This window comes from Pogoniulus pusillus, chromosome 6 (assembly GCF_015220805.1).
Source record: "Pogoniulus pusillus isolate bPogPus1 chromosome 6, bPogPus1.pri, whole genome shotgun sequence".
Taxonomy (NCBI): Eukaryota; Metazoa; Chordata; class Aves; order Piciformes; family Lybiidae; genus Pogoniulus; species Pogoniulus pusillus.
In genome coordinates this window covers 20,744,524-20,767,841 of record NC_087269.1, presented here as the reverse complement: position 1 = coordinate 20,767,841, position 23,318 = coordinate 20,744,524, and the positions used below count along the sequence as shown (strand labels likewise).

At 39.5% G+C, this 23,318-nt stretch overlaps 1 protein-coding gene across 4 annotated transcripts; it reads right to left on the bottom strand.

The window, feature by feature from the left end:
- Positions 1–845: 845 nt before the first annotated feature.
- On the bottom strand, positions 846–21,061 carry ZFAND4 (zinc finger AN1-type containing 4). Of its 4 annotated transcripts, none has more exons than XM_064144793.1 (10): positions 20,865–21,061; positions 19,623–19,925; positions 13,322–13,397; positions 13,159–13,226; positions 12,434–12,620; positions 8,313–8,460; positions 6,756–7,937; positions 6,113–6,167; positions 3,639–3,756; positions 846–1,738 (listed from the first exon to the last, which is right to left on the bottom strand). In XM_064144793.1, the coding sequence occupies exons 2-10, from the start codon at positions 19,804–19,806 to the stop codon at positions 1,603–1,605; spliced, it is 2,154 nt and encodes a 717-aa protein (XP_064000863.1). In that variant the 5' UTR covers positions 19,807–19,925; positions 20,865–21,061; the 3' UTR covers positions 846–1,602. The 4 variants fall into 4 exon arrangements, with proteins under 4 accessions (XP_064000863.1, XP_064000862.1, XP_064000865.1 ...); XM_064144792.1 differs by lacking the exon at positions 20,865–21,061 and adding an exon at positions 20,680–20,846; XM_064144795.1 differs by lacking the exon at positions 20,865–21,061 and adding an exon at positions 20,680–20,846 and having other exon boundaries at positions 3,639–3,753.
- Positions 21,062–23,318: the final 2,257 nt, after the last annotated feature.

The window sequence follows — 23,318 nt, the reverse complement described above, 5'->3', positions numbered from 1 at the left end:
AGTAAGAGTAAGCCTAGAGAGCACGCACAAAGACAACTACCTTTTTCCCTTATCAATGCCCAGAGAATGACTTCAGAATTCTTTTCCTGAGGCCACTGCTCTCTGGAAATTCCAGGAAATTTAAGTTAGAGGTAGACTACACAATATGGATTTCCTTCAAGGGTAAGAACTCTTCAATTTACTTCCTTCCCTTTCAGAGATTTTTTTTTTTAGCCTGATTTTTGACTGCCACACTTATTAGGTGCTATTGTTTGACTGGAACACAGCAAGGATCATTTCAATACCACAGACAAGTAGCTGAATACTCTGGCAAGAAAGGGACCATGATATCCAATTGTCTAGATGCAACGCGGAATGGCTTCTTTTGCTGTAGGTTTTATACTAAAACATGTCAAGCAACATAAGCTTATAAAAATATTTCAGACACATTAAGGAAATAAAAAAGGAAAAGCTTTCAGTAGTTATATTCCTCTGACATCACTTTCTGCAGCAGCTGCATGCTCATTAGAGGTGTCTCACATAATTACTGAACTGCCTTTGTACCACAGCAGATGCAGGGGAGAAAAGCTGTCAGGTTAACACATGTTGTGTTGAAAACCTATAAACCTATTTTGCCTCTGCTAGTATAGTTGCAAGACGTCAGAAGCACAATGCTAATGTGCACTAATCCTAACAAAGTCAGTGAGAATTTTCCCCACTGACTTCAGTGGGACCAGACATAACTTCTGAATAAATAAGTTTAGAAATTATTATATATTCCCCTAGCAAAGCCCAACTTTTAATTGAAAAACATGTTTTAAGATAGGAAAACTTATTCTGTGCATTTATAAGAGCATAAACCAGAATAAAATTTAATATTTATTAGAATTTCTTCCAGTAACAGCATTCAACATCTTAACAAACCAAGTTGTGAAGTCTTAAAAAATCTAGGATTACAAAAGAAGTTGAAATAAATTGTTCCTTATATTTAATGGCAACAAAGGGGGAATTTTCTATTTAAAAACAAACTTCTCATATAAACAGTATTACTTTAAGAAAATGTGATTAACATGATATGTAATCTTCAGAACAGATACAGAGTGAATGAATATCAATCTGAATGGAACACACTACCCCCTTAATCTTAAAATAGGCTGTCTGAAGAAATGGGAGGGAGGAGGATCTTTCTAGTGAAATAACTTAGAAGATATCACACGATGGGACAAAAAACCGCAATAGTACAGAAGACATTACATGACACCCTCATTACAACACCCTCTCTGGTTATACAGTAAATAAAGTTAGTAAAGTGCATCTTTTAAAGACTTGTCTAGTGAAATAGCTTTTCCGAATATAAAACACAACACAAGACGTGCAGTAACAGTTAAATCATAGTGTAAGTTTTTTGAAACTACATCTTCAACTTTTCATTCACTACAGAAGAAAAGTTTTAACTGCAGTAGTGTTCACATTTTTCTTCAATAGGATGCATCCTCATGTGCTTTTGTTACTTGGCAAATATTTAAATATGGAGCATGGAAAAATTACGCAGTTTATGCAAGTGCTTCTCTCAATGCAATACAATTCTTCAATGGCAAAACAGCCACATGCAGCAGAACCGTGTTAGATTTTGGGAAGCTTTGGTGCACTAACGACAGGATTGGTCTCTTGCAAATATCTTCGCCCAGCACTCTTATAGTCGTAGGTGCAGGTGTGAGTCTCCGCATAGCGGTGTGTTGCACAGAAATTGTTTCCACATCTGAAGAATCAAGAATACTAGAGGTTACAAGCTTTCAGAAGCTTTTAACTCTGACATGCTTGTGTTAATCACCTTTTGTTTATTTGGCATAATTGCTTGTGTTCTAATCATCCTTGACTGATAACATTCTCTCTGATTACCCTGATGGTTACACTTTTGTAACTGCATGCTGGAGTTTTGACCCAACAATCTCTTCAGCTGGGAAGTTAAGTAACACCAGTACTGCTGCAACCAGTTAGCAAGGATCAAGCACACTTAAAAATCGCAAATGATGGGCTTTGATTTATTTTACTTCTTTGTAAATACCTCACACAGCATCTGCTGTTAAAATGTAGAGGACTAAGCCATGGAAGCCACGTAATGCATTTCAATTCAAAACTAGCACATCATTCAGACTACCAAAAGAGATGTTTAGCTGAGCACATAATCTCAAATTAGTAATTTGAGATTAATAAATACAGATGTAGTGGGTTGTAAAGATATCAGACAGACTAACTTTAGCAAACGTGAGTTCCTATATGATTGGATAAGGGACTGCATCCTCCCAGCATCAGCTGCAATTTCAATATATGAAGTCTATCTGGGCTCATAATATACTACACATCTGTTCGTGAGTCTGTGTGTCTGATGATGTTTGCTTTTCTTTGGTTCTTGGTCTCTTAATCACTAGTTCTCTCATATAACTGTATTCTCTGGTTCATGTTCTGTTCTAGTAAAAGGGCATAGGGTTGCTAGAATAGAAGATTGTTCTTGGAGATGTGCCATTTGTCCCCTTTCCCTGTGCTTTATTTTTAACCTCAAACTGTTAGTTCTAACAGAGCTTGCAGATTCTCTGCTGAGCAAGTAGTGTGCATTGTTCAAAACTGTTTCAAAATCAAAAATAAAGTCAGTAAAGAGGATTTCAGTCAGAACACAATTCCCCAATGGCAGAAATCTTGTTCATTTTGCTCTTTATTGGTGCAAGTTGAAATCAGCTTAAATGTAGCTCTTGCTTGAGCTCATGAGACCTAGTTCATGAGAAATAATACTGAAAAAAAGAATGTCTTGCAGAAACAATACTTTGAGAACCATGATGGGTTGTGGGTCTGTTCTGGGTGGGCTTTTTTGTTAGGTTGGTTGAGTTGCTGCTGGTGTTGGTTTTGTTCTTTTGTTGTTGTTGTTGGTTGGGGTCTTTTGGTGTTTTTTTTCCCAGTTTCGTTTTTGTTTGTGTGTTTGGGGATTTTGTGTTTGTGTGTGCAGGGGGTTGTGTGTGTATTTGAAATTGTTTTGGTGGCGGTTGTTCAGGTTTGGTTTACAGTCATTATCACCAAGCAGTAGGTCTCATTATAGTATTTAGAGATCATGATTTGGGGGTCCAGCACTTCAGTAGTCTGCTTTTGAGATGCTCTCACTGCTCAAAGATGATTGAAGTCTCACAAGAAACAGAAAACTCATAAAATCAAAAAGCTGTCAAATAAAAATTCACATACATTCACCAATCACACAAAAGTGTTGTCATAGGGCAAATTCTGAGGGAAATTATCTGAGAAATTCTGACAAAACCAGATTTTCCTGAATACAATTATTGTTGAGAAACTTTATAGAACATAAATCTCTAGTAATTTCTCTCTTTGAGTATAATAGTTTTTTTAATCTATTTTGGTTTTGTAATCATGTTCTTTATTTCCTAATATTTTGCATTGTGATAGCTTGCAGTGTCTGGAAGAACATACATCTCAACAGTAGGACAGGCACAACAGTCCTAAATTTTAATTCCTGGAGTTTTGCTAAGCAGAATTGCAACACTTTTGAAGGTTGTCTTTTGATTTGCTATGCTTAAGGAATACCATACAGCACAGAAAAGCTTTTGGTTCACCCAGCTATCCATTTTAAACAACAGCTGGTTATAGACTCAGCCTACCTGCATTCATAGCTGGTTGCCAATCCAGTTTTCTTGCCACAAAGAAAGCAATGCTTTGTAATTTTCTTTTTTGCTTGAATTGAGCCATTCACAGGTGGGAAATGGGTTGATTCACCTGCTTTCAGAGGTAGAAAGACAGTAAATACATTTTATTTTCACTTATTCCTGGTCACAAACTAGTTAAATGTCATCTTTTGAGTTAATTTTGCATTTCTTAGGATACTTCAGGTGGGAACCCCAATAGAGAGGAAAAAAAAAGTCCAAGCCCCAAAGCCAGAAAAAAGTACATCTCAAGCCTATGAACACATTTGGAAGGAGCAGCACAATGCAGGATTAGATACATCATATTTAACACCTGTTAAAAGTTTATGTGAGCAAGAAATTACAGAAGAAACCAAGAAACACATCTCCTAAGGGTCTTCCCAAATGCAAAGTGAGACCACATAATGTACTAGGGAAACCACTGCACACAACGGCTTTCCAAGGAATCAATGGGGCATTCAAGCACCTAGCATATTCAGTAGCTAACACCTCAACTTCACTAGACAAGTACTACAACATTTCAAAATCTTACTGTTACTTCGTAATTGCAAGAAAAGGACATTAATTATTAGACTACAGGCCTCTATTATGCTACATGGTTTCATAAGGCACTTTACAGATGCTTGTACAATAATATTAAAAAAAATAGTTTGCCATTTGTCCTGTAATTTGTGGCTGTTGCTTAACTGGAGATCACCTAAAGAAAAGGCATGTTCCTTCCCTCTGTAGAAACAAGCTCTTTGTCCACAACCTGCACATGTGTATTTACCAACAAGCAATGCAACCATTCTTTCAGTGCTTCTACTGTTCTATTGTTACGATGGTCTCAAAAAAATGACCCGAGTTCTTCTGTATTTTTCTGTCTAGCACACGTGCAATCCCACCAGTCATTTCTCAGCTGAGATACAGCAGATTACATTCAATAGTAGCACTGGAGGCCCAGGGTTCAATCAGAGCACAGCATGGTGGGGGTTGGAAGGGACCTCTGGAGATCATCTAGCCCAATCCTGCTGCTAAAGTAGAGACACCCAAGAGCAGGCTGCCCAGGACCAGACACGGTCACTACACATTACAGTCTTTTCTGCCAATCAGTGCTAACCCACTGCTACCTAGCACCAAAACTTCAGGCAACATTTGTCCATACTCTCAGTTTGGTCATCCAGAAGTATACTATTTCAGAAGCCTCTGTTCGGCCAGCTTATGGAAAAGACAGAGCTTGCAGACAGCCCCCACTGTGGGCCATACTTAAACAGGAACAACAATACACCTGTCCTCATAGCAATTACACAAACAAGAGTATGTGCTTTAAGCAATTATACAACAGGTCATAAACAGCCACCTCTCCCTAAAGAGCCTCTGTGATATGATGATACCAACTTTGTCTTTCTCATGCCTGGAACTTTTTGGAAAACACACTTTTGTCTAACATAAAAACACACTGGAGAAGTGTCCTCTTTTCACAGTTCTATCCAACATGACACAGACGATAGTAAGCTTCCCCATTATGCAGATGTGGATATTAAGGTACTAGCTGTTTTACCATGTAGTATGGAAGGACAGACCTGTTCATTGACTGACTCAGTTCAAAGCTGCACATCTGGTTGTGAAACTACAGCATAAATTCCTATTGTAGCAGCTTCTGCTCCCCTAACATCACAATTATATATACTGTTTTTTTCTGTTGCAGATGCTATTTGAAGATTTATCTTCTAGCTCATTCTTTAAACATACAGCTTAAAATCCTGGAATATATGGCCTGCTCTTTTTTCCTAAGGTCATACAGAGAGAAAAGAAAATCTGTGAAGTCAAAGATGCAAGAAGATTATTGTGCTAAGAATCCTTACCTCCTTGTGATAAGAGTTCTAAAAGTACTATTCCAGTCCACCCAAGAGAATCAGTATTTAGGCACAATACATTAATTTTCAGAACGTGTCAAGCATGAAGCACACCACAGCTACTAAGACTACAGTAGAAAGTATGATGCCCATCACTACAAATAGGGAAAATTCTACACTGTATTGATAATCTTCAGCATCTATCTCTTACTGCTTCCTCCCTGTTTTTCTTTTGGTTTAGGCTGTAGTTCTAAAAATCACGCTAGTGATAAATTTGGCTCTGATTTTAGTACACAGAAAAGTACTCGCAAAACTGACCTTTCAGAAACTTCACAGCAGAAAGTAATTTTATGTCTACAGATGATATGCATGGCTAAGAAAAGCGAGGAAAGAGTCACAGTTATGTCTGCCTAAGATCTGGGTGACACCTGTACTTTAAAGAAGTCCTTAAAATGTCAGAAGTTATATCATGCTATAGAAATCTAATACAGCATGTACTTCAAAAACCATATGCCTTTCAAAGAGAAAGAATTCTTGACCTGATATATACGAAAGACCAGAGTCATCTTCAGTTATTATTTAAGTCACATTACTTACCTACTCTTTTCCCTACAGCTGCAATACTTCCATTCATTCCAAGCCCGTGTGCAGACTAAAAAAAAAAATAATAAAAATTTCCACAAGGAAATTACTTGCAGATGGAAATTAAATGAATTAGGCAGTCTGGTATTATCTTACTTGAAATCAATGTTTTCCTCAATCAGTGTACCTATGAAGAGTCCAACATGACTGCTGTATACAAAATTAAAATTCCTCATTGTAAAGCCTTACTCAAAATGATTATTAAATAATCTCCCTATACTTCACAAACACACCAAAACAAAATACATTAGAGATCTGAAGCCAGGCACCTACGACAATTAATGAACAGCAGCAATCAGATGATACCTCAGTCACTCATAATGCTATCATTACAGTAACTAATAATTTCAGCTGTGAACTGAACAACTACTTGAATGTTTACAAAATATTACTTCTAGGACCTGTTTAAATAAACAGGCAGTTAAGCTATCAACAGGAATTCAGAAAATCGTTTATCAGGGATTTAAGCACACTTCACCCACCCCACCTGCCTTCTCTGAAAAGACATACAGACGTACACAGGCAAGTACACTTTTCATAATGCCAGTACCAGAAAAGATAGGAAAAAATCAATTTCTTCGCAAGCATTAGTACTCACTATAATATATTCAGCAGCTTCATTTGGAGGAGCAGTTTTCCTAAAGCTTTCTTCCTGCAAATGCTGCAGATTTGTAGGCAGTGCAATACTTGAAGTCCGAAACCTGCCTGTCCCACAGGAACTCTGTAAACTTTCCCTGTTTGTGCTTCGGGCCAGTGAAGTCAGGAATCCTAAGTTACTTAGAGAACTCACAGGTTCTTTGGATGCCTTGTTAGCCACATCTGTGATGTCCCTTGCCTCTGCTTTAGAAATTACATCAGGTCTTTTGCTAAGTGACTCTACTTTCACATTATGAAATCTAGTAGTCCTAGAACAAGAGGAGTCTACCATACTATGGACTTCCAATGACTGTAACACATTTGGAGAGGCTGTGGATCTCAAGTTACCAGCCTCAAAGCATTTAGGTTGTGCCTGTGGTTTTAGAGAACTGTGACGTGCCACTTGTGCCGAATACCGAAGAGGTGACAACAGTAGATTTTTCTGAGGACTTAACTCACGAGTACTGAGAAGACCAGCCCCCATCGTTGCAGTGCTCAACACTTTGTTAATAGGTTTTCTATGCTGTTCTACAACCTTAGATTCTTCATCTCCATCAGACAGCTCAAGTTCTGAGTTCATCTTTCCTATGTCATATATCTCACTACACTGTTCAGTGGTGCTTGCTTCTGTGAACAAAGCAAAAGCATCTGCTTCAGGTAAAAGTTTTTCTTCTGCTCCATACAGTTCTACATTTGTTAGATTTGGAAACAAAACAGCATCCTCTTGACTTGTTGAGCTCACGTTTTCAGATGCTTTTTCTGGATTTGCAGGCAGAGATGAAATAGGAGTTGGAATACTATTTGTAGATAGTTTTGCATTTTCTAATTCGACACGAGATATTTTCGGTGGTAATCTGATGCTACTAACTGACTGAGACCAAGAGCTGCTCTGCCAAGTGTCATCTTCCTTAAGAAAGTCATTAGTTGCAGATGGCACTGTGCTACCCGCAGTGGCCAATGTGGCCAACGCTGAAAGTGCGTTTTGGGAAGACTCTGAGTGGTATGAATTCCCAGGAAGAGGTAGGCAAGGCTGTCCAATATGTGGGAGCACTCTTAAAAAACGGTGACGAGCAGCAGCCACTGAGCCACTGGATGGTCGAGGAGTCACTGGAGGACGAGGTTTCACTTTGACAGTCTTCTTAGGCTATTAAAAACCACAAAACCCACACGCAACAACAATTAGCATTTGAATTATGGTTGCATTCAAAGACCTGACTGAGATCACATCCACAGGAATTCAGACAGTATAAAAGCCAAAAGAGATCTCAGTTCTTTCTGTTTCCATCATCTGTTACTAGCCATCAAGACTTCACCTCAAGTGAAGTCTCTGAATGTGACTACGTAGATCCTATTCACCTAGGACCAATGCCACAGAACATTTATACAACATTTACTTAAACAGATAAGAAATTATCTATCTTTGATTATTTCAAAGTATCTGACCTCCTTTTTTTAAAAAAGCCAGCACAATGGAAGTACAAGACATTTTAAGACAGAAAAACTGAAACCATAACTTCACCTTTTTACTCAGATTCATGTTCTCCATTTTGGCCTTGAGAAGTTTCATTTTGTTCATCGTAATTGAATTCTCAATGATCTGTTGGCCGGACGGTGATGTCTCTGTCTCATCATCATCATCGGCATATAAATTATAAACTGAACTGCCACTGAAAATAAAACACAGTTTGTGTTCACCTTCTAATTAAGTAAATATGTTTTCAAAGTAGAGTATTCTCACAACTAGAAAGTCATATCCGTAGTTGATCTGTTGACAAAACATTATGTAAAACCATATGCAAAGACATTTCAAATCCACTTATTTTAGTACATAAGCATTCCTTATAAGATGCTCATGCAAAGTGATGATGTTGAAATCAGAACATAACCACACTTCTGGGAAGTTGTTAAACCATATACAGTTGGTTCACACTCACTATATGTTCTCCCCACAGAGGGGATATCCAGTTCCACAAATGCCTCCTGAAGGTATGGCCAAAGCTGTTAACTGTGCGACTCAGACAACAAGCTGATCAGTTTTCCAATTAACCAGACACTGGTATGGAAGGAAAGTCCAAATTCTATCCATCCTGAAGGGTGTTCTCACCATAAATGGAAATGGAGGGGTCACCCATGTGGATGTGATATTCTATTTCTCCTTTTCAAAATAAAAAAAAAATAAAATAAAATAAAAAAGGATCAGTTTAGGTTTCCAAAAAGCCTCATATTTGGAAAAAAAATAAACAGATTAGAATTGCCAGTCCCAAGAGAAAATACTCTAACTCAGTAGTCACTGGAAATTGGTAGTATCACATAGCCTTCTCCCACTCTGTATTTTAACAGAACACAAAACCTCAATGTTTTGAAGTCATTACCTGACTTGTTTTTCCTATGAAGCATTAATTACTAAAACACATTCAATATTCACAGTAAAATGAAAGAACCACTATTAGGAATGCCCAATTCATTACGAATGGATGCATTTTCAACACTGTACACAATACATTTTAAGGGGTGTTCTAATTTTTCCCTTTGTCTGTCAGTATCTAGACATCATGACAATCTAAGGATTTTCTCTGTGTTCATACAAATGTCTTAGCAGATTTAACTAAAATTTCTACTCTCTGAAAGAGAACGAGGGAAAAATAAAGGTCATGAGAACATCAGTAGAAAAAAAATAATCTCACCTGATTACCTGATTCTTGGAAATATTCTGCTATCTTTAGTCAAGAATCAATATTTTTCTACTGACTCTCTAAATCCATTTCCTAAACTGCAGCAAAATTCCAAAAGCAGCATAGCTGGGAAACATCTCTTTTGAGAGCAAGATGGCAGCAAATTCAAACAAGAGTCAGCAAAACAGCTCAGTAATTTCTTAACAAAAACTGAACAGCTCCACACAAGGACAGTCAGCATGAATATTACACACCTTTCCTGGTAAAGACGCAACACTAAAGAATCATTAAAAAAATTTAACTCTGCAAGTCACCAATTGAAGACAGTTCTTGAAATTCTTTTCCTTCAAGGTTTCTATGTGCTTAGTTCTGTTTTTTTTCTTTGATGGCTTGGTTTCAGTTAATTTTGTGATGTTTTGGGGGGGTTGTTTAATGCAAAAATTGTATCCTTTTTCTTGTATTTTTCTTGAATTTCCTGGCTGAAGAGTCCAAAATACAAAAAAAAACCCCTCCAAAAGCCAGGAATAACGTATTTTTTTGCTTTAATGTGGTTGCAAAAATGTGAAAGTTTCATCAATCATCAACAGGGAGCTCTGTTCTTGACAGTTTTTGCCCATTCTCCAATGAGTATATTTCAAATTTGTGTCAACATTCCTGAAATCTTGCTTGTAAGACATGTGCCTCAAAAATGAGCAGCAGACTGCTAAAATTCTTTTGATAACAGTGTTTGCCAGTCCTCTACCACAATTTTAACAATTTTCTTTACCTCATAGACAGTAAGTCACTGTACAATATTTATACCTTTTCCAGACTTAACCATTAACTAAACCACAGATAAAACAATTTGGAGAACTATAAACTGAAACTAAAATCAGTATTGCATTTCTAAGTTGCAGTTACTACATTCTGCTCAACACATAAGCAATGTGAGAAAAGCTGACAAACGAGTGCCGCAAAAATGCTCAGTCACCAGTATATTCACACATATAAACACGTTTAAACTGTCAGCATGGAAAACACTGGTATTCAGAGTAATTCACAGCTTTCCTCTCTAAAGACCAAATGAAAAGGTCTGATTTGTTTTCATTCTCTTCTACCTTTGCTGCTTCTCCTGTTTCCAAAAAGTCTGACCCAGACAATTCAAAAATTAGGATTTCTCTTTCCCTCCTTCTCCTTACCAAATTACTGTCTTAGTAGAAAAAGATAAAACATAAAAAGAAAAATAACTACAGTTGAAGGTTTTAAACTTGAGTGGCTTCCAACCTAACTATTATTTGACTAGCAATGGCATGTTTCTTAAGCATAATGTACTTGACTTACATATATGCTGTTGTGCTTTGAAAGGCTTACCTTGCAAGAGCCAAAAGAATGTGGTTTCTCTGGTTTGCTACATTTAGTCAATTTCAAGCAAATGACTTTTAAATCTAGGATTAGTAGTAGGTTATCTAGTACTTAAATTTTGCCTATGCTACTTTTAAATGGAGGAAGAAAACCTACAAATAAGCTCCTTACACACACAGAGGCAAATACCAGGTAGCCCATTATACTGCCAAATGAAAGTTCAAGCTCCTTTTGACAATGTGCATCAATTCACAGCATTGCACCCACAGTCCCTTAGACTCGTTCATATATTCATAGAATCATATTATTTGGATTTAAAAGGTTACAAGGAAAAATGTGTAAATAGGCAGCCTATCAGTGAAAACAAGAATTATACCCGTCTGCTCTGCTTTCCAGAGGTGTATGTAGACCAGCACAGCAGCAAGGTTCCCAGTGCTTACTGATGATGGCTGTTTTTATCCACTTCAGATCTACATGTACCATATGTGGCTATTTAATGAAAACAAGTGCAGGAAGGGCTGAAAGATTATAGATCTGAAGTATTTGATTCTTTCCTTCCAGTATCTGTATATCAAACATCAGCTTTTTTCTACTGTGTGCAACAATGTAGGAATTCAACCTTGGTATTTTTTTTTCAGTCTGTACTTCTGAGGTACAGATCTCTTATAAAAGTTTGTAAGAGTACTATTACTTTGAATATAAGCACACTGAATATAAACCATCTCTCGCTTTCAACTTTACAACAGGAACAAGAATAGTTACTTACATCACTGCAAACCTTGGAGAAAACACACCTAGTTCCCAGAATAGGGACTCCTTTCTTTGCGATTGTACAAAAACTAAGATCTTCAGGTGACGAAAAAAAAACCAAACTAATAGTAGTATGAAGACAGCATCTAATAATTTTTAACAGATATTATCAGCTTTGTAGCTTCAGGGAAAAAAGAGTACTCAGCTTAAGTGACACACCTGCTATACTGATTATAATAGTACTTTCTGTGACAGAAATTGAAACAAGTTTAGCTACTGTTGAGGTACCAATCTGAGGCTTTATTATGGTCTATTGGTAGTTATTTCAGTCTATTTAAAACCAACAACAAACAAACCAACCCCATCAGAACTCCAAACTAAAGCAAGCATCCCTTGCCCAAACCTAAAAAAATACCAATCACACCCCTCTATGTTCTGTCAAACTTCAGACATATCCTCTCAGGAGATTGCCAATGCAATTAATCATTGGGTCAAGTCATGTCCATACAAAAACAAGTTTATACTGTGAATGCAGAAATATTTAGAAAAACTGAACTAATTGCTTAATTTAAGAGAAAGTACTTAGCAAAAATGAAATGTGAAATGTTTCCTTTCAGAAAGAACTGGAAGGTTGAGAATGCCTTAAGCACAAAATAAGCCTTATCTCACTGTTGACACACATAATGAAAGATGACCATCAGCAAGACCACAAAGCACTACTGTGTTTTTCAGCTACCCAGCTACAGCATTTTAGCAGGCCTTAGGGAACAATTCTTGTAATATTCCAGATAAACTCTTGATGAAGTCCACAAGTAAAGGTGAAAAAGATAGGCATCCTCCCTTTGAACAATAATATAAAGATTAAAACCAACTTTACCTCAAAGATTCAGACAATGGTGTTAAAGTGCCATCTCCACGGTCTACCACACGAAAGAAATTCAACTGATCTCCTTCTCGATAGACTAAGAAGGTAACTTGTTTGTTGGATGTCCCTTTCTCCCAGATCTCGTCTCTAGTGGGATCCATGTATTCAGCCATCTCCCTGATAGGGTCTTCCACAGGAACTACAAAGACAAAAAAAAACAGAATAAAAATAAAATTATTATCATTATTATTATTATTTTCATCACCTTTGAGAGCTCAGCTCAGTTTACAGTGGGAATCCTCAACCTAGAAAATATGCTGATTTCTTTTAAAATAAAAATTATCAAGGGATTTCTGCATTTTCATTTCTCTATAAATGATCCACATAACCAAGCTTAATCTCAGACTGAAGCAATGCCTGTTTTTAACTAATCAGAATTTAAAAGCTATTTGTATAATGACATTACAGCATCATGTTTTTTGCAGGTGAAGAATTGCTGGTTTTAAGATTTGATGACACTATATATCAAAAGATATTTGTTAAATTTAGGGTAAACAACATGAAAAGGATGGAGCACTTAGCATACCAAGTAAGAAAAGATGGGAAAAAAAATCCCTGCTTTTTTTAAGTAATTTGTAACCGAAGTCTTCTTGTCTTAAATGTTTAGCTAATAAAAACTGTTCACAGTTCTAAGATGTTGCATGAAAATGACTATTTTTACCTGAGTTAACACCTACCTCTTCTGGTGTTAATAGGTCCACCACGCATAGCCAGAACTAACTTCAGAGTGCAACCTTCTGAAATGCTGTAAATAACAATAAATACATTTTTGTAGCATTGTGTATTACTTACACCAACGATGAATTAGAAACATTAATTGCAATTTTATTCTATACTTACTTGTAATCATTCAAACAATAGTCATCCTTCAGTTCTGTATTATTCCAAATTAAATGCTGCTGAGAGACAGGAATACCTAAACAAAACAAACAAACAGAGATTAAAACTGGAGCTTGGTAGGAAGACTTTGGGGAGTTCTGCCTTTTCAAGAATCTTGGGGTAGCAGAGGAAATGTAACAAAGTGGATTATAGAGGAAAGAAGAGAGGAAGCAGGACAAGAATATCCACTTCATAAGCCTTTGGTCATGATATCAAGCCTCTCAAATAGTCATTAAGAACTTTTCAGCCGGCTTCTGCTCACACACGGAGCTCAATCTTTTGGCTCAACAAGGAAACTGTAGTATCCAACTACTTCAGGTATAATGAATACTTCCTCCTTTTGAGGCACTGGATGAGGGAGGTTTCTTCCTCCATATGTGTATCTCAGAGCTTCATTCTACTGACATGAAAAGTAAGATAAATTTCTAGCTATAGAAATGCTGAATAATTTGCTATAACATGGACTATTAGTTTGTGATAAAAGATAAGGTCATATTAAGATAACTGGTGACAGCTCTTTTTTAGTGGTGAAAAACTGCAAATATATTTTGATCACTGCTTGGTTTGCAACATGAACTGTCACATGTACGATATAGTACCATAGCAGTTAGTCAAACTTTGCATTATAAATTCTTTGTTTTTGTTATGGGTGTGCATTTTCAGGAACATTACTTATATCCAGTAATACTTATTTACAACTTAAACTCTGGGACAAATTCAATAAACATACTGAGTTTTTGTTTCTCGTTACAAATTCATACTCTGCACAATGATTAAATTAGTTTCTTTTTGTCTGCATGGTCAACTAATTTAGATATAGAAGTAACATGGCCTCTAGCATAAGAAAGGCATGGACCTGCTTGAGCAGGTTCAGAAGAAGTCTATGAAGACCATCATGGGGCTGGAACACCTCCCATTAAGGACAGGCTGTGCTGTATAGCCTAGAGACCTTTACAGCAGCCTTCCAGCACTTAAAGGGAGCCTACAGGAAAGATGGGGAGGAATTCTTTATCAGGGAGCATAGTAATAGGAGATAAGTAACAGCTTCAAATTTAAAGAGAGTAGATTTAGTAAGTCTTCTTAAAATACATCTGACAAGATGGGAATTCAAAGATCAGACTCTTCCAGATGGTTTCTAGAAACATTACAGTTTTCCAAGGTTTCCAAGAGTGCAATCTCCAGAAAAAGGTTGGTCAGATAGCCCTCTTGTAACTGGAGAAAGGGCACAAAGCTAACAACACACATCACCAGCAAGTAAGAACAGAAGACTAAATTCTAGGGAAAGTCCAAGCAGATTCAACAAGCAAATATCAGATATGCTAAGTGGTCATCCCTGTGCCAAAGAAGGATAGCACTTTGGAGGAAATGTAACTTCAAAGATGATGGCAATTTTGTTTTCTCAACACAGCTCTCATCTAGATCCCTTTATGAATAAACAACACAACTATACTTGGATGGCATTTAACGTGAATCTTGCATCCTCTTAAGTCCACAAGACATTTATGAAGCAAGTATGTTCATACAGTAGACTAACACTGCCAGCTATTTCATATATGTATTTTGGTTACGTTTCAAGTCTGCAGTGTAAGCAAAACACAAACAACACAGCAACAGCCAGCAAGTCTACAGTGAAGTTCGTTCTTGTGTTGTTTTGTAGTCTTCCAATTACGAAGTCATTATTGTCTGCATTTGTTATGGTTTCAGCAGCCCCCAAGGAGTAATTTCCAATTACTCTGATAAACAGAGGGGGTATTTGTTAAAAAGGCTGGCTTACAACTGGCAGTACTGCAGTAAAACATGTTTTTGTTCATTTAACAGCAACAAGGTATTTTTGAAGAAATGAACAGATGAGAAGATTATACTTGCTGTAACGGGAAAAAGACAAGTCTTTATTACTACTTCTCTTTTATGCTGCTTTCTATGAATTCTTTATTTATACACAGAGGAAATGGTATGTGTTTCATAGGTTCAGGTGCAGGAAAATATAAAATATTAATCAGCTATCTCTTCTGCCTTTCTTGAGTAGACATTTGCACGTGGGATGAGCATGTAAGACTGTCAATAATAATGAGAATGTGAGATACCCATCCACTATCCCCAAGCAGCATGTGACTGTATCACTGGCCTGCCCTAAATCAGTACCAAGAAGAAAGGAAAGAGGGGCAACACACATCTCAGAGCTCAAATGGAAGCAAGCTAGCCAAGTGATGTTACAGGAGGCCAGAGGAGTCTGCAAATTGTCTATTGAAATGGCTGCAGATGTACTAACAAGCTGACCTACTAAAATGGGAGGAGAGAAGTAGGCACTGTATCCTATCTTTGAACTGGGATATCAGATATGCTCTTTAAGCTTCATTCCCTTCCTCTTTCCAGCATGCTAAGTAGGCTTGACAGAGAAAGCGATGTGGTTAAGTCTGACCCAGATGAAAAAAAGGTGTAGATTTCAGAACAAACCTCATTTTATGTTGTGGGTAGAAGATGACTGTTTATAAACACTACAAATGTTAAAGTCAAATTTCAGCGTAGGTATCTTTTATCCAATGTTGAAAGGTTCCTGCTTACTGAGAGGCTGAGTTGACAGTTTCTCCCTGAAAACTACCTACACCAGGGAAGAGGTGCAAAGGTTCACAACTAACAGCAGCAGGACTATTTTTGTAACTGTCAAACCTTTCAGTTTTCATTGTGTGATAGCAAGTTACCTTAGTATCAAGGGTGGTCAGCATCAATCTATTCTTTATCCTAGGGACTGACAAAGAGAAGGCTGTAACAAAGTCACCAGTAACTGAATATAGTCACATTAAATATCCTGAAAAAGGCAACCTTACTTACACCTTCCAGATGCTGCTCTAACTAGGCTTGCAAGAAAGTTTCCCCGGCTCAGACAAAACATCACCTTTAAAAAGCTTCAACTTCTAGTCTCTATCAGTGAACAGGCAAATGACAAGGCAAACAGGAGACACAGAGAAAAGCTAACAGAAGACTGGTTTTGTTACAAACTTGTTACACTTGTGCAATTCATCTACTTCAGCCCTGACAGAAGCATAGCTAGTAATAGAACATATCACGTACTCTGAACTTGCAGAACACTGAAAGAAATTACAACATCCAAAAGTAGTCTGCTTGACAGTGATCCAGCTCCTTTGCCTTAAGTGAAGTTGCTGTACATAGGCAGCAAAACGACAGCAAAAAGGTGACAAATGTATAACAAAATTGTTGCACCTGCTGTTCCCTGCTGTACACACACATTCCAAATTAAGATGTACTGTGACAGCCACCACTTTCTCCCCTTTACAAGAACCAGAGGCCATCTAAGTTTTACCTACAAAGACAGATGTTTTCACAGACACAGATATCAAAAATCAATTGCAAGAAAGCATGACTGAGTTGTTTGTTTCTTATTTAAAGCTACCTACGTGAATCTCGGAACTTTAGAAGTTGGAAGGGACTTCCAGAGATCATTGAGACTAACGTTCCTGCCAAGGCAGGATCCCCTAGGGTAGTTCGCCACACAGGAATGCATCCAGGTGGGTTTTGAAAGTCTCCAGAGACTCCACAACCTCTCTGGGCAGCCTGTTCCAGTGCTCTGTCAACCTCACTGTAAAGAAGTTTCTCCTCAAGTTGAGATAAAATGTTCTATGTTCCAATTTGTAGTCATTACTCCTTGTCTTACTGCTGCTGCTGACCAGGGAAAAGACATTGGCCCCATCCACTTAACACCCACCTCTCAGATCTCATGCATAAGATTGCCTCTCAGTCTTCTCTTCTCCAGACTAAACAGCCCCAGGTTTCTCAGTCTCTCTTTATAGGGGAGATGCTCAAGTCCCCAAATCATCCTTGTGGCTCTCCACTAGACTCTTTCCAGCAGGCCCTCGTCTCTCCTGAGCAGAGGAACCCAAAATGGACACAGTATTCCAGGTATGGTCTCACCAAGGCAGAGCAGAGGGGAAGAAGAACCTCCCTAGACCTGCTGGCTACACTTCTCCTGATGCACCCCAGGATGCCATTGGCTCTCTTGGCCACAAGGGCACATTGCTGGCTCATGCAGAACTTGTTGTCCACCAGGTCTTTCTCCAGAGAGTTGCTTTCCAGCAGGGCAGCCTCCAATCTGGTGCCTGTTGTTATTCCTCCCCAGATACAGGACCCTGCACTTGTCCTTATTAAACTTCATATGGTTAGCCTTCATCCAACAGTCCACCCTGTCCAGATGTCACTGGATGGCTGCACAGCTTCATGGCTTGTCAGCCATCTCCCCAGTTCTGTATCATCGGGGAACCTGCTAAGTCTACACTCAATGCCTCATCCAGGTTGTTGATAAAAACGTTGAACAAAACTGGATCCAGTAGTGATCCCTGCAGGATTTAATTCTTATTGTGTTAATTCCTGTTAATAATATTAATGATAGGAAAAATAACACTACCAATATCAAATCCCAAACCTCACCTCCTCCCTTAAGATTCAGTCCTATCTTACTTTACAAACATGCTTACAGGTATTATCTGCGGTTCCTTAACAGATAAAAGAATTAATCACTACTAAGACTATACTATCTGAATATTCATTGTATGAAAGTCAGTATAATTGGTGTTTCTGAATTAAAAAAAACCCTAAGCTTTTCTTGATTCACTTATAGCCTCCAGAAACATCTCAACACACTTTGTGATTTCTGATTAACGATAACCCTGTTGACATGTAACAAAAGTATATCCACGTAGCTGTGCTTGTGTAGCTCCACTGATGTAAACTCCAGTTATCTGCATGGGGGAGCATCTACTATGTGACTTTACCAGCAAAAAGTCACTCCTGCTCTTAAAACATGTCTGTGTTTTAAGATTTGCACCAACTGCTTTTTTTCCCCCATTACTGCAGATTTCCACTGGGGGGGCAAGCAACTTACATTCAACTCTAAAGCATCATATTACATCTCTCAGAGGTTGGGTTCCACACAGACAGAAGCATGAACAAAATGTACAGGTGTAATACAGAGACAATCTTATCAATCCTGGTACTCTCAACTCATGAAGCTACACTGTTGAACTCAGCCAAGGTAAGAAAAAGGACGTTATGCTTCAAAGTAGCTAAAGTGTGTATACACATGTATTTCATAACATGTTCTTTCATATACTATCACTCTCATTGTAGAGGCAATGTGGTAAGAGAAAACTAACCTACAACTTTTCTCCTTGCCTTAAAACCAGGTCTGGCCTCATAACTTAAAGAAGGCTCTTCTTTGCAAGATGTGCCAAGTGCACCCCTTTATGGCAAAATATTGCTTGACCAGCCCTCTACCAGCAAAAGATCACTCATCTTATCATAGAGTGCTATGGGGCTGGAAGGGGGCCTCTGGAGGTCATCTAGCTCAACCCTGCTCACACCAGGTATGCCTATATGACGTTGCACAGGAACGCATCCAGGCAGGTTTTGAAAATCTACAGACAAGGAGACTCCACAAGCATCCTGGGCAGCTGGTTCAGGGCTCCAGCACCCTCAAAGAAGTTCTTCCTGAAGTTTAGGTGAAACCTTCTGTGTTATAGTTTGCACCTGTGGCCCCTTATCCTATCACTGGCCACCACTGAAGAAAGTTTAACTCCATCCTTATACCCTTTAGACATTTTTATGTATTTATAAGATCTCCTCTTATTCTTCTCTTTTCTAGGCTAAAAAAACCCAGGTCTCTCAGCCTCTCCTCATAATTATGAGAGATGCTCCAGTCCCCTAGTCATCCTTAGAGCCCTCTGTTGGGACTCTCTGAAATAGTTCTCTGTCCTTCTTGAACTGCAAATGCCAAACTGGACATAATTTCAAAGTACCCTGGGGATAGCTTGCACTGCAGACAATACAGTGATGAGTTTGACACCATTTCTTCTTGTAGAATCCAGGTGACTCAACTACACTATTTAACAACTTATCTCAGAGAACCTCTTCAAAAATACTACATACCACATTAATATCAAAATAGTTACATGATTTACTATAGACTTTTAAAGATTTTCCCTAATAATTACATATATAGACACACAAATAGGACAATAATAAAAAATACTAATTCTATTGAAATCTAAGCCATGAGCTTACAGAAAAAGAAAAGAATAGAAAACCAACTCAATTGTAATTAAACCTAAACCATAAATCAAGTGCCTAGTTTATATATGTATTATTGAACAAGCCATTTAGCAACTACGTGGTTTGATTTCAGCAATTACAACTTACAAAACAAGATTTCCTCTAAAATGATAAAGTTTATACTGAAATGAGAGAATAGTACCTTCCAGTCTTTGAATTTTAGCTTTCACAGAAATAACTGTTTCAAAGGGGGAAACTCGCAGTTCAAAGCATGTTCCTGTAAGTGTTTCAATGAACAGCTCCATAGTTTCATAAAAAGGAAGCTTGTAGTGAAACGGTCCCATGTTATCTTCATTGAAAAAAGGAGGCTCTTTCTTGTTGGCCATTACAAAGGATTTACAATTTCCTTGTAAGAAAATGTGTCAGGAAACTACATTCCACTTCTAGCCAAGTCAGCTTTGAGGACAGGTGTGGTGCACTGCTGTTCATGTTTGGAATTTTTCACCTATAAAGCAAACAAGCATATTTTAACTACATCTGCATGAAGCTGTTAAATAGAATTTAAATTTATTCTTGATGAACAACAGAATAGCTGTTTGGAAGCAATAAATTACTGTCCAGAAAGACTAAACGACAAATAACCACATTAGCAGCCCTACAGTTTCAGGACTAGCTTCAGTCAGCACTCCAGGTCTTACCTACTACCTTTGTTATTTTTACTTTCACGAGCAACACGACAATCCAACCTGTGATATTAACGCCCAAAGATTCCTGACAAGGGCTAAGGCCTCAACAGGGTCAGGGACAAGCACCAGAAAGACATGAAAACAGACACTCGTCGGGGAAAGCGGTGGAGGAAAGGGCAGCTTTAGTCTCTCGGCAGCGCTGCACTCTCTCCAAGCCGGTCCAGCCCCTGCACCGGGGCGGCAAGCCAGACCCAGACCAGCAAAGCGGAGCGCCCGCAAACAAAGGAGAGCAGCTGCCCACCACCCCCAGCACGCCTTGGGCCGGCCTCATAGCCCGGGAAGGACGTGGGGCTCTGCTGGTCGTGTCAGCTGTGCTCTTAGCCCATCCCCGAGGAGAAGGGAACCACCCTCCCCTTCCCTCCAGGGACACACTTCGCGCCAGCGGAATCAGAAGAGGAAAGGAGCAAGAGCACTGCCCCCTCTTCCAGCTGCAGAGCCTCTGAGGAGCTCTCCTGAGGGCCCGAAGATCGCCGAGCCGGCCGGCGACGGCAGGAGGGTGGGGCCTCATCTCACCTGCCCTCCGGGCCCGCTCGGAGGGAGACACAGCTCCTCTTCCCCCGTGCAGCCCCGCCCGCTGCTCCTCACAGGAGCTCGACAACCCCGGCGGGCCTCATGAAGCAAGACAGAGATAAGGACGCAGCAGACCCCCGTACCGTCACCAACACCACCGCTCACACCCCGGCAGCCTCCGCGCCTACCTAGCCTTTATGACATCCCCGCCAGGCGTTCTCCTACGGGCCAATCTGACGCCCGTTCTCACGCAGCTCGCCCAATCAGTTGCTCCGGGGGGCGGTGCTCCTGGCGCCGTCAGGGGCCGGTGCCGCCAGGCCGCGCGCTGTGCTCGCGCTTGTTGTGGTCGTTAGGACGCGGGCGGCGGCGCGTGCGCGGAGCAGAGCCCGGATGCAGCGGACCCCCCCGCGGGCCGCGCACGTCACAGCCTGCAGGAGGCGGCGGCGGCTCCTGGGAGGTGTAGGCCGACAGGGGCGAAGCTGAGAGGGCGGCGCCGCCAGGCGTTCGCTGCTGACGGCCTTTACTCAGGGAGAACATGCAAAATCAGCATTTATACCTGGAACTCATGCCGAGAGGCGCCCAGAGCCCGCCTGCGCGCACCAGCACAACGCCAGGCTCACAGCCAAGGACCAGGCTTACCCCAGCCTGTGCAGGCCTGCCCCTGTGTCTTCAGTCAGGACTTGGGCCTAGACCACAGCTGCTTTCTTGTGGCTGTCGACCTTTCCTGCTTCAGTACTGCCTCCAGGAGCAGTGCTTTCCTCAGATTATCCCACAGGAGCAGTGCCTTCCTCAGATTATCCTACTCTGCCAGCAAATAGTAGAAAAAACGAGCTTAATTTATTAAGAGGTGCCAATAACATCAACCACTTTCCATTAAGGTTTTAAATTACACAAAACCTATCCTGACTCTGTTAGGTTTCAGACCTAGTGAAAACACTCAGAACAGCCGTGGGTTTTTTTTCCACATGCACATAGCAAGTATGTGCTCTGCCAGAGCACAGAGCAAGTCCCATAAACAGGGGCTCCAGTTCTGCTCTGCCCAAGAAAGCAGCCGAGCTTTATTGACTGCAAGACAACAGACCAAGGCAAAACTCTGTTTAAAAAAGCCACCAAGCTCCAATCAAGCCTAACCAAGAGCAAAGTGCTGAGACCAGAATGTGCAGTTTGTTAGAGAATCATGCATTTCAGTGTAGGACTAAAAGACTGTTCCTGTGCCTAATTTAGAAAGACCAGGCAGGGAGGAAAGGTTTTCATTTACATTTATGGTGTAAGTTTCTGTGAAGAGCTTTTGTCTAGTAAGCTTTCACAACGTTTAGAAACACTTTAAGGCAGGAGCCTGAGTTTTTTTCCTACTCTAAAACAGCTTTTGGGCCCCAAGGCTCTTGGCTCCTGAACACTCTGCATGCTAATAAAAGTTAATAATGTGAACGGCCAAGAAGAAAGAAGGATGCAAAAGAAACAGAAGAATTCACAATCTCTTTTCTCCTTCCCCTGGTATGTCTTTGAAGCCCTTTTTAAATGCAGAAGAAAGGAGTAAAGAAGCAGTCCACATCACATATGAGGCATATGCAGCAGATGTAATGCCTATAAATAAAGTGCAAGCGCTCTTACTGTAGACACCCATATGCAAATAGCTCCCACATTCTTTTCCAAGCCAGTACTCTCAATTTACCCTCCACTTAACATTAATCATTGCCAGGCTCACCTATGGTGCAAATCAATACACGAAGTTTCTCCTTTATCCCTTTTACTTTCTGCTTTACCCTCATTAGTGCTAGATGCTTTGGCTGTACTATTTACTGTTCCTGATAAAGCAAACCCAACTTTAGAAACAAGAGACTGAAGGAGTTGTCTCAGAACAAGAGCTTCAGTGAAGGTGGGAATTGCTAGAAGTCCTGAGTGCATACTTTAAATTCACAAAGAGCAAAACAGTTTTAAGAGCTGAAGATGAAGTAGTACTTTACTACCATAAAAATGCGGCATCTAGTTTTGAAGTTGGAAGTGTAGGCAGTCACTAGTAAACTAAAGAGAAACATTTGGTCCTTTTTCATTTATGCATTTGCTCTGCTTGTATGCATATAAGAGAGCAAGTTTCTACTACTGCACATCACGTATCATTAATGACATCAGTTCTAGAACCTTAACATCTTGAAAAATCTTGTGCAATCTTGAATATACAGAAAGCGAGAAGGTTACGCCAAATCTACCAGACACTTAAAGAGATTCCACAAAACAGCAAACTCCTATAAACAGCCTACAGTGTGTTATAGACAAGACAGGAAAGCAAACAGCAAACCTTTGGGCACAAGCTTATCTCTGCACTAAGGTATGTATGTATGTTTGGCCATTTCCAGATTAGCAAGCATGGAAAATATTTCTTGGAAAGTGAAATTTCCAAACTTTGGCAAATTCAGGCAGGTGAGAAATCTCATTTAGTGGCTTACAACTTGAAGAGAAGACAGTGTTAGGTTTCTGTTATTTTCATGGAGCACTAGGTGCTCATTGGTAACATATTTCTGGCAGAGAAGTTTTAACTGTATTTATTTTTATAGACCTCAGCAGCCAATATGAAATACCTTATCTCTGTCTGTTGGCACATCCTGCACTACGATTTGTTTACTGCTTCATTATAGAAGAGAAGC

Coding starts and splice junctions, on each gene's coding strand:
- ZFAND4 (XM_064144793.1), bottom strand. CDS start 19,806: ATGGCCAACAAGAAAGAGCCTCCTTTTTTCAATGAAGATAACATGGGA. Junction 13,227..13,321: donor TATTGTTTGAATGATTACAA/GTAAGTATAGAA, acceptor TGTTATTTACAG/CATTTCAGAAGGTTGCACTC. Junction 8,461..12,433: donor CCATTGTCTGAATCTTTGAG/GTAAAGTTGGTT, acceptor TTTTATTTTCAG/TGGCAGTTCAGTTTATAATT.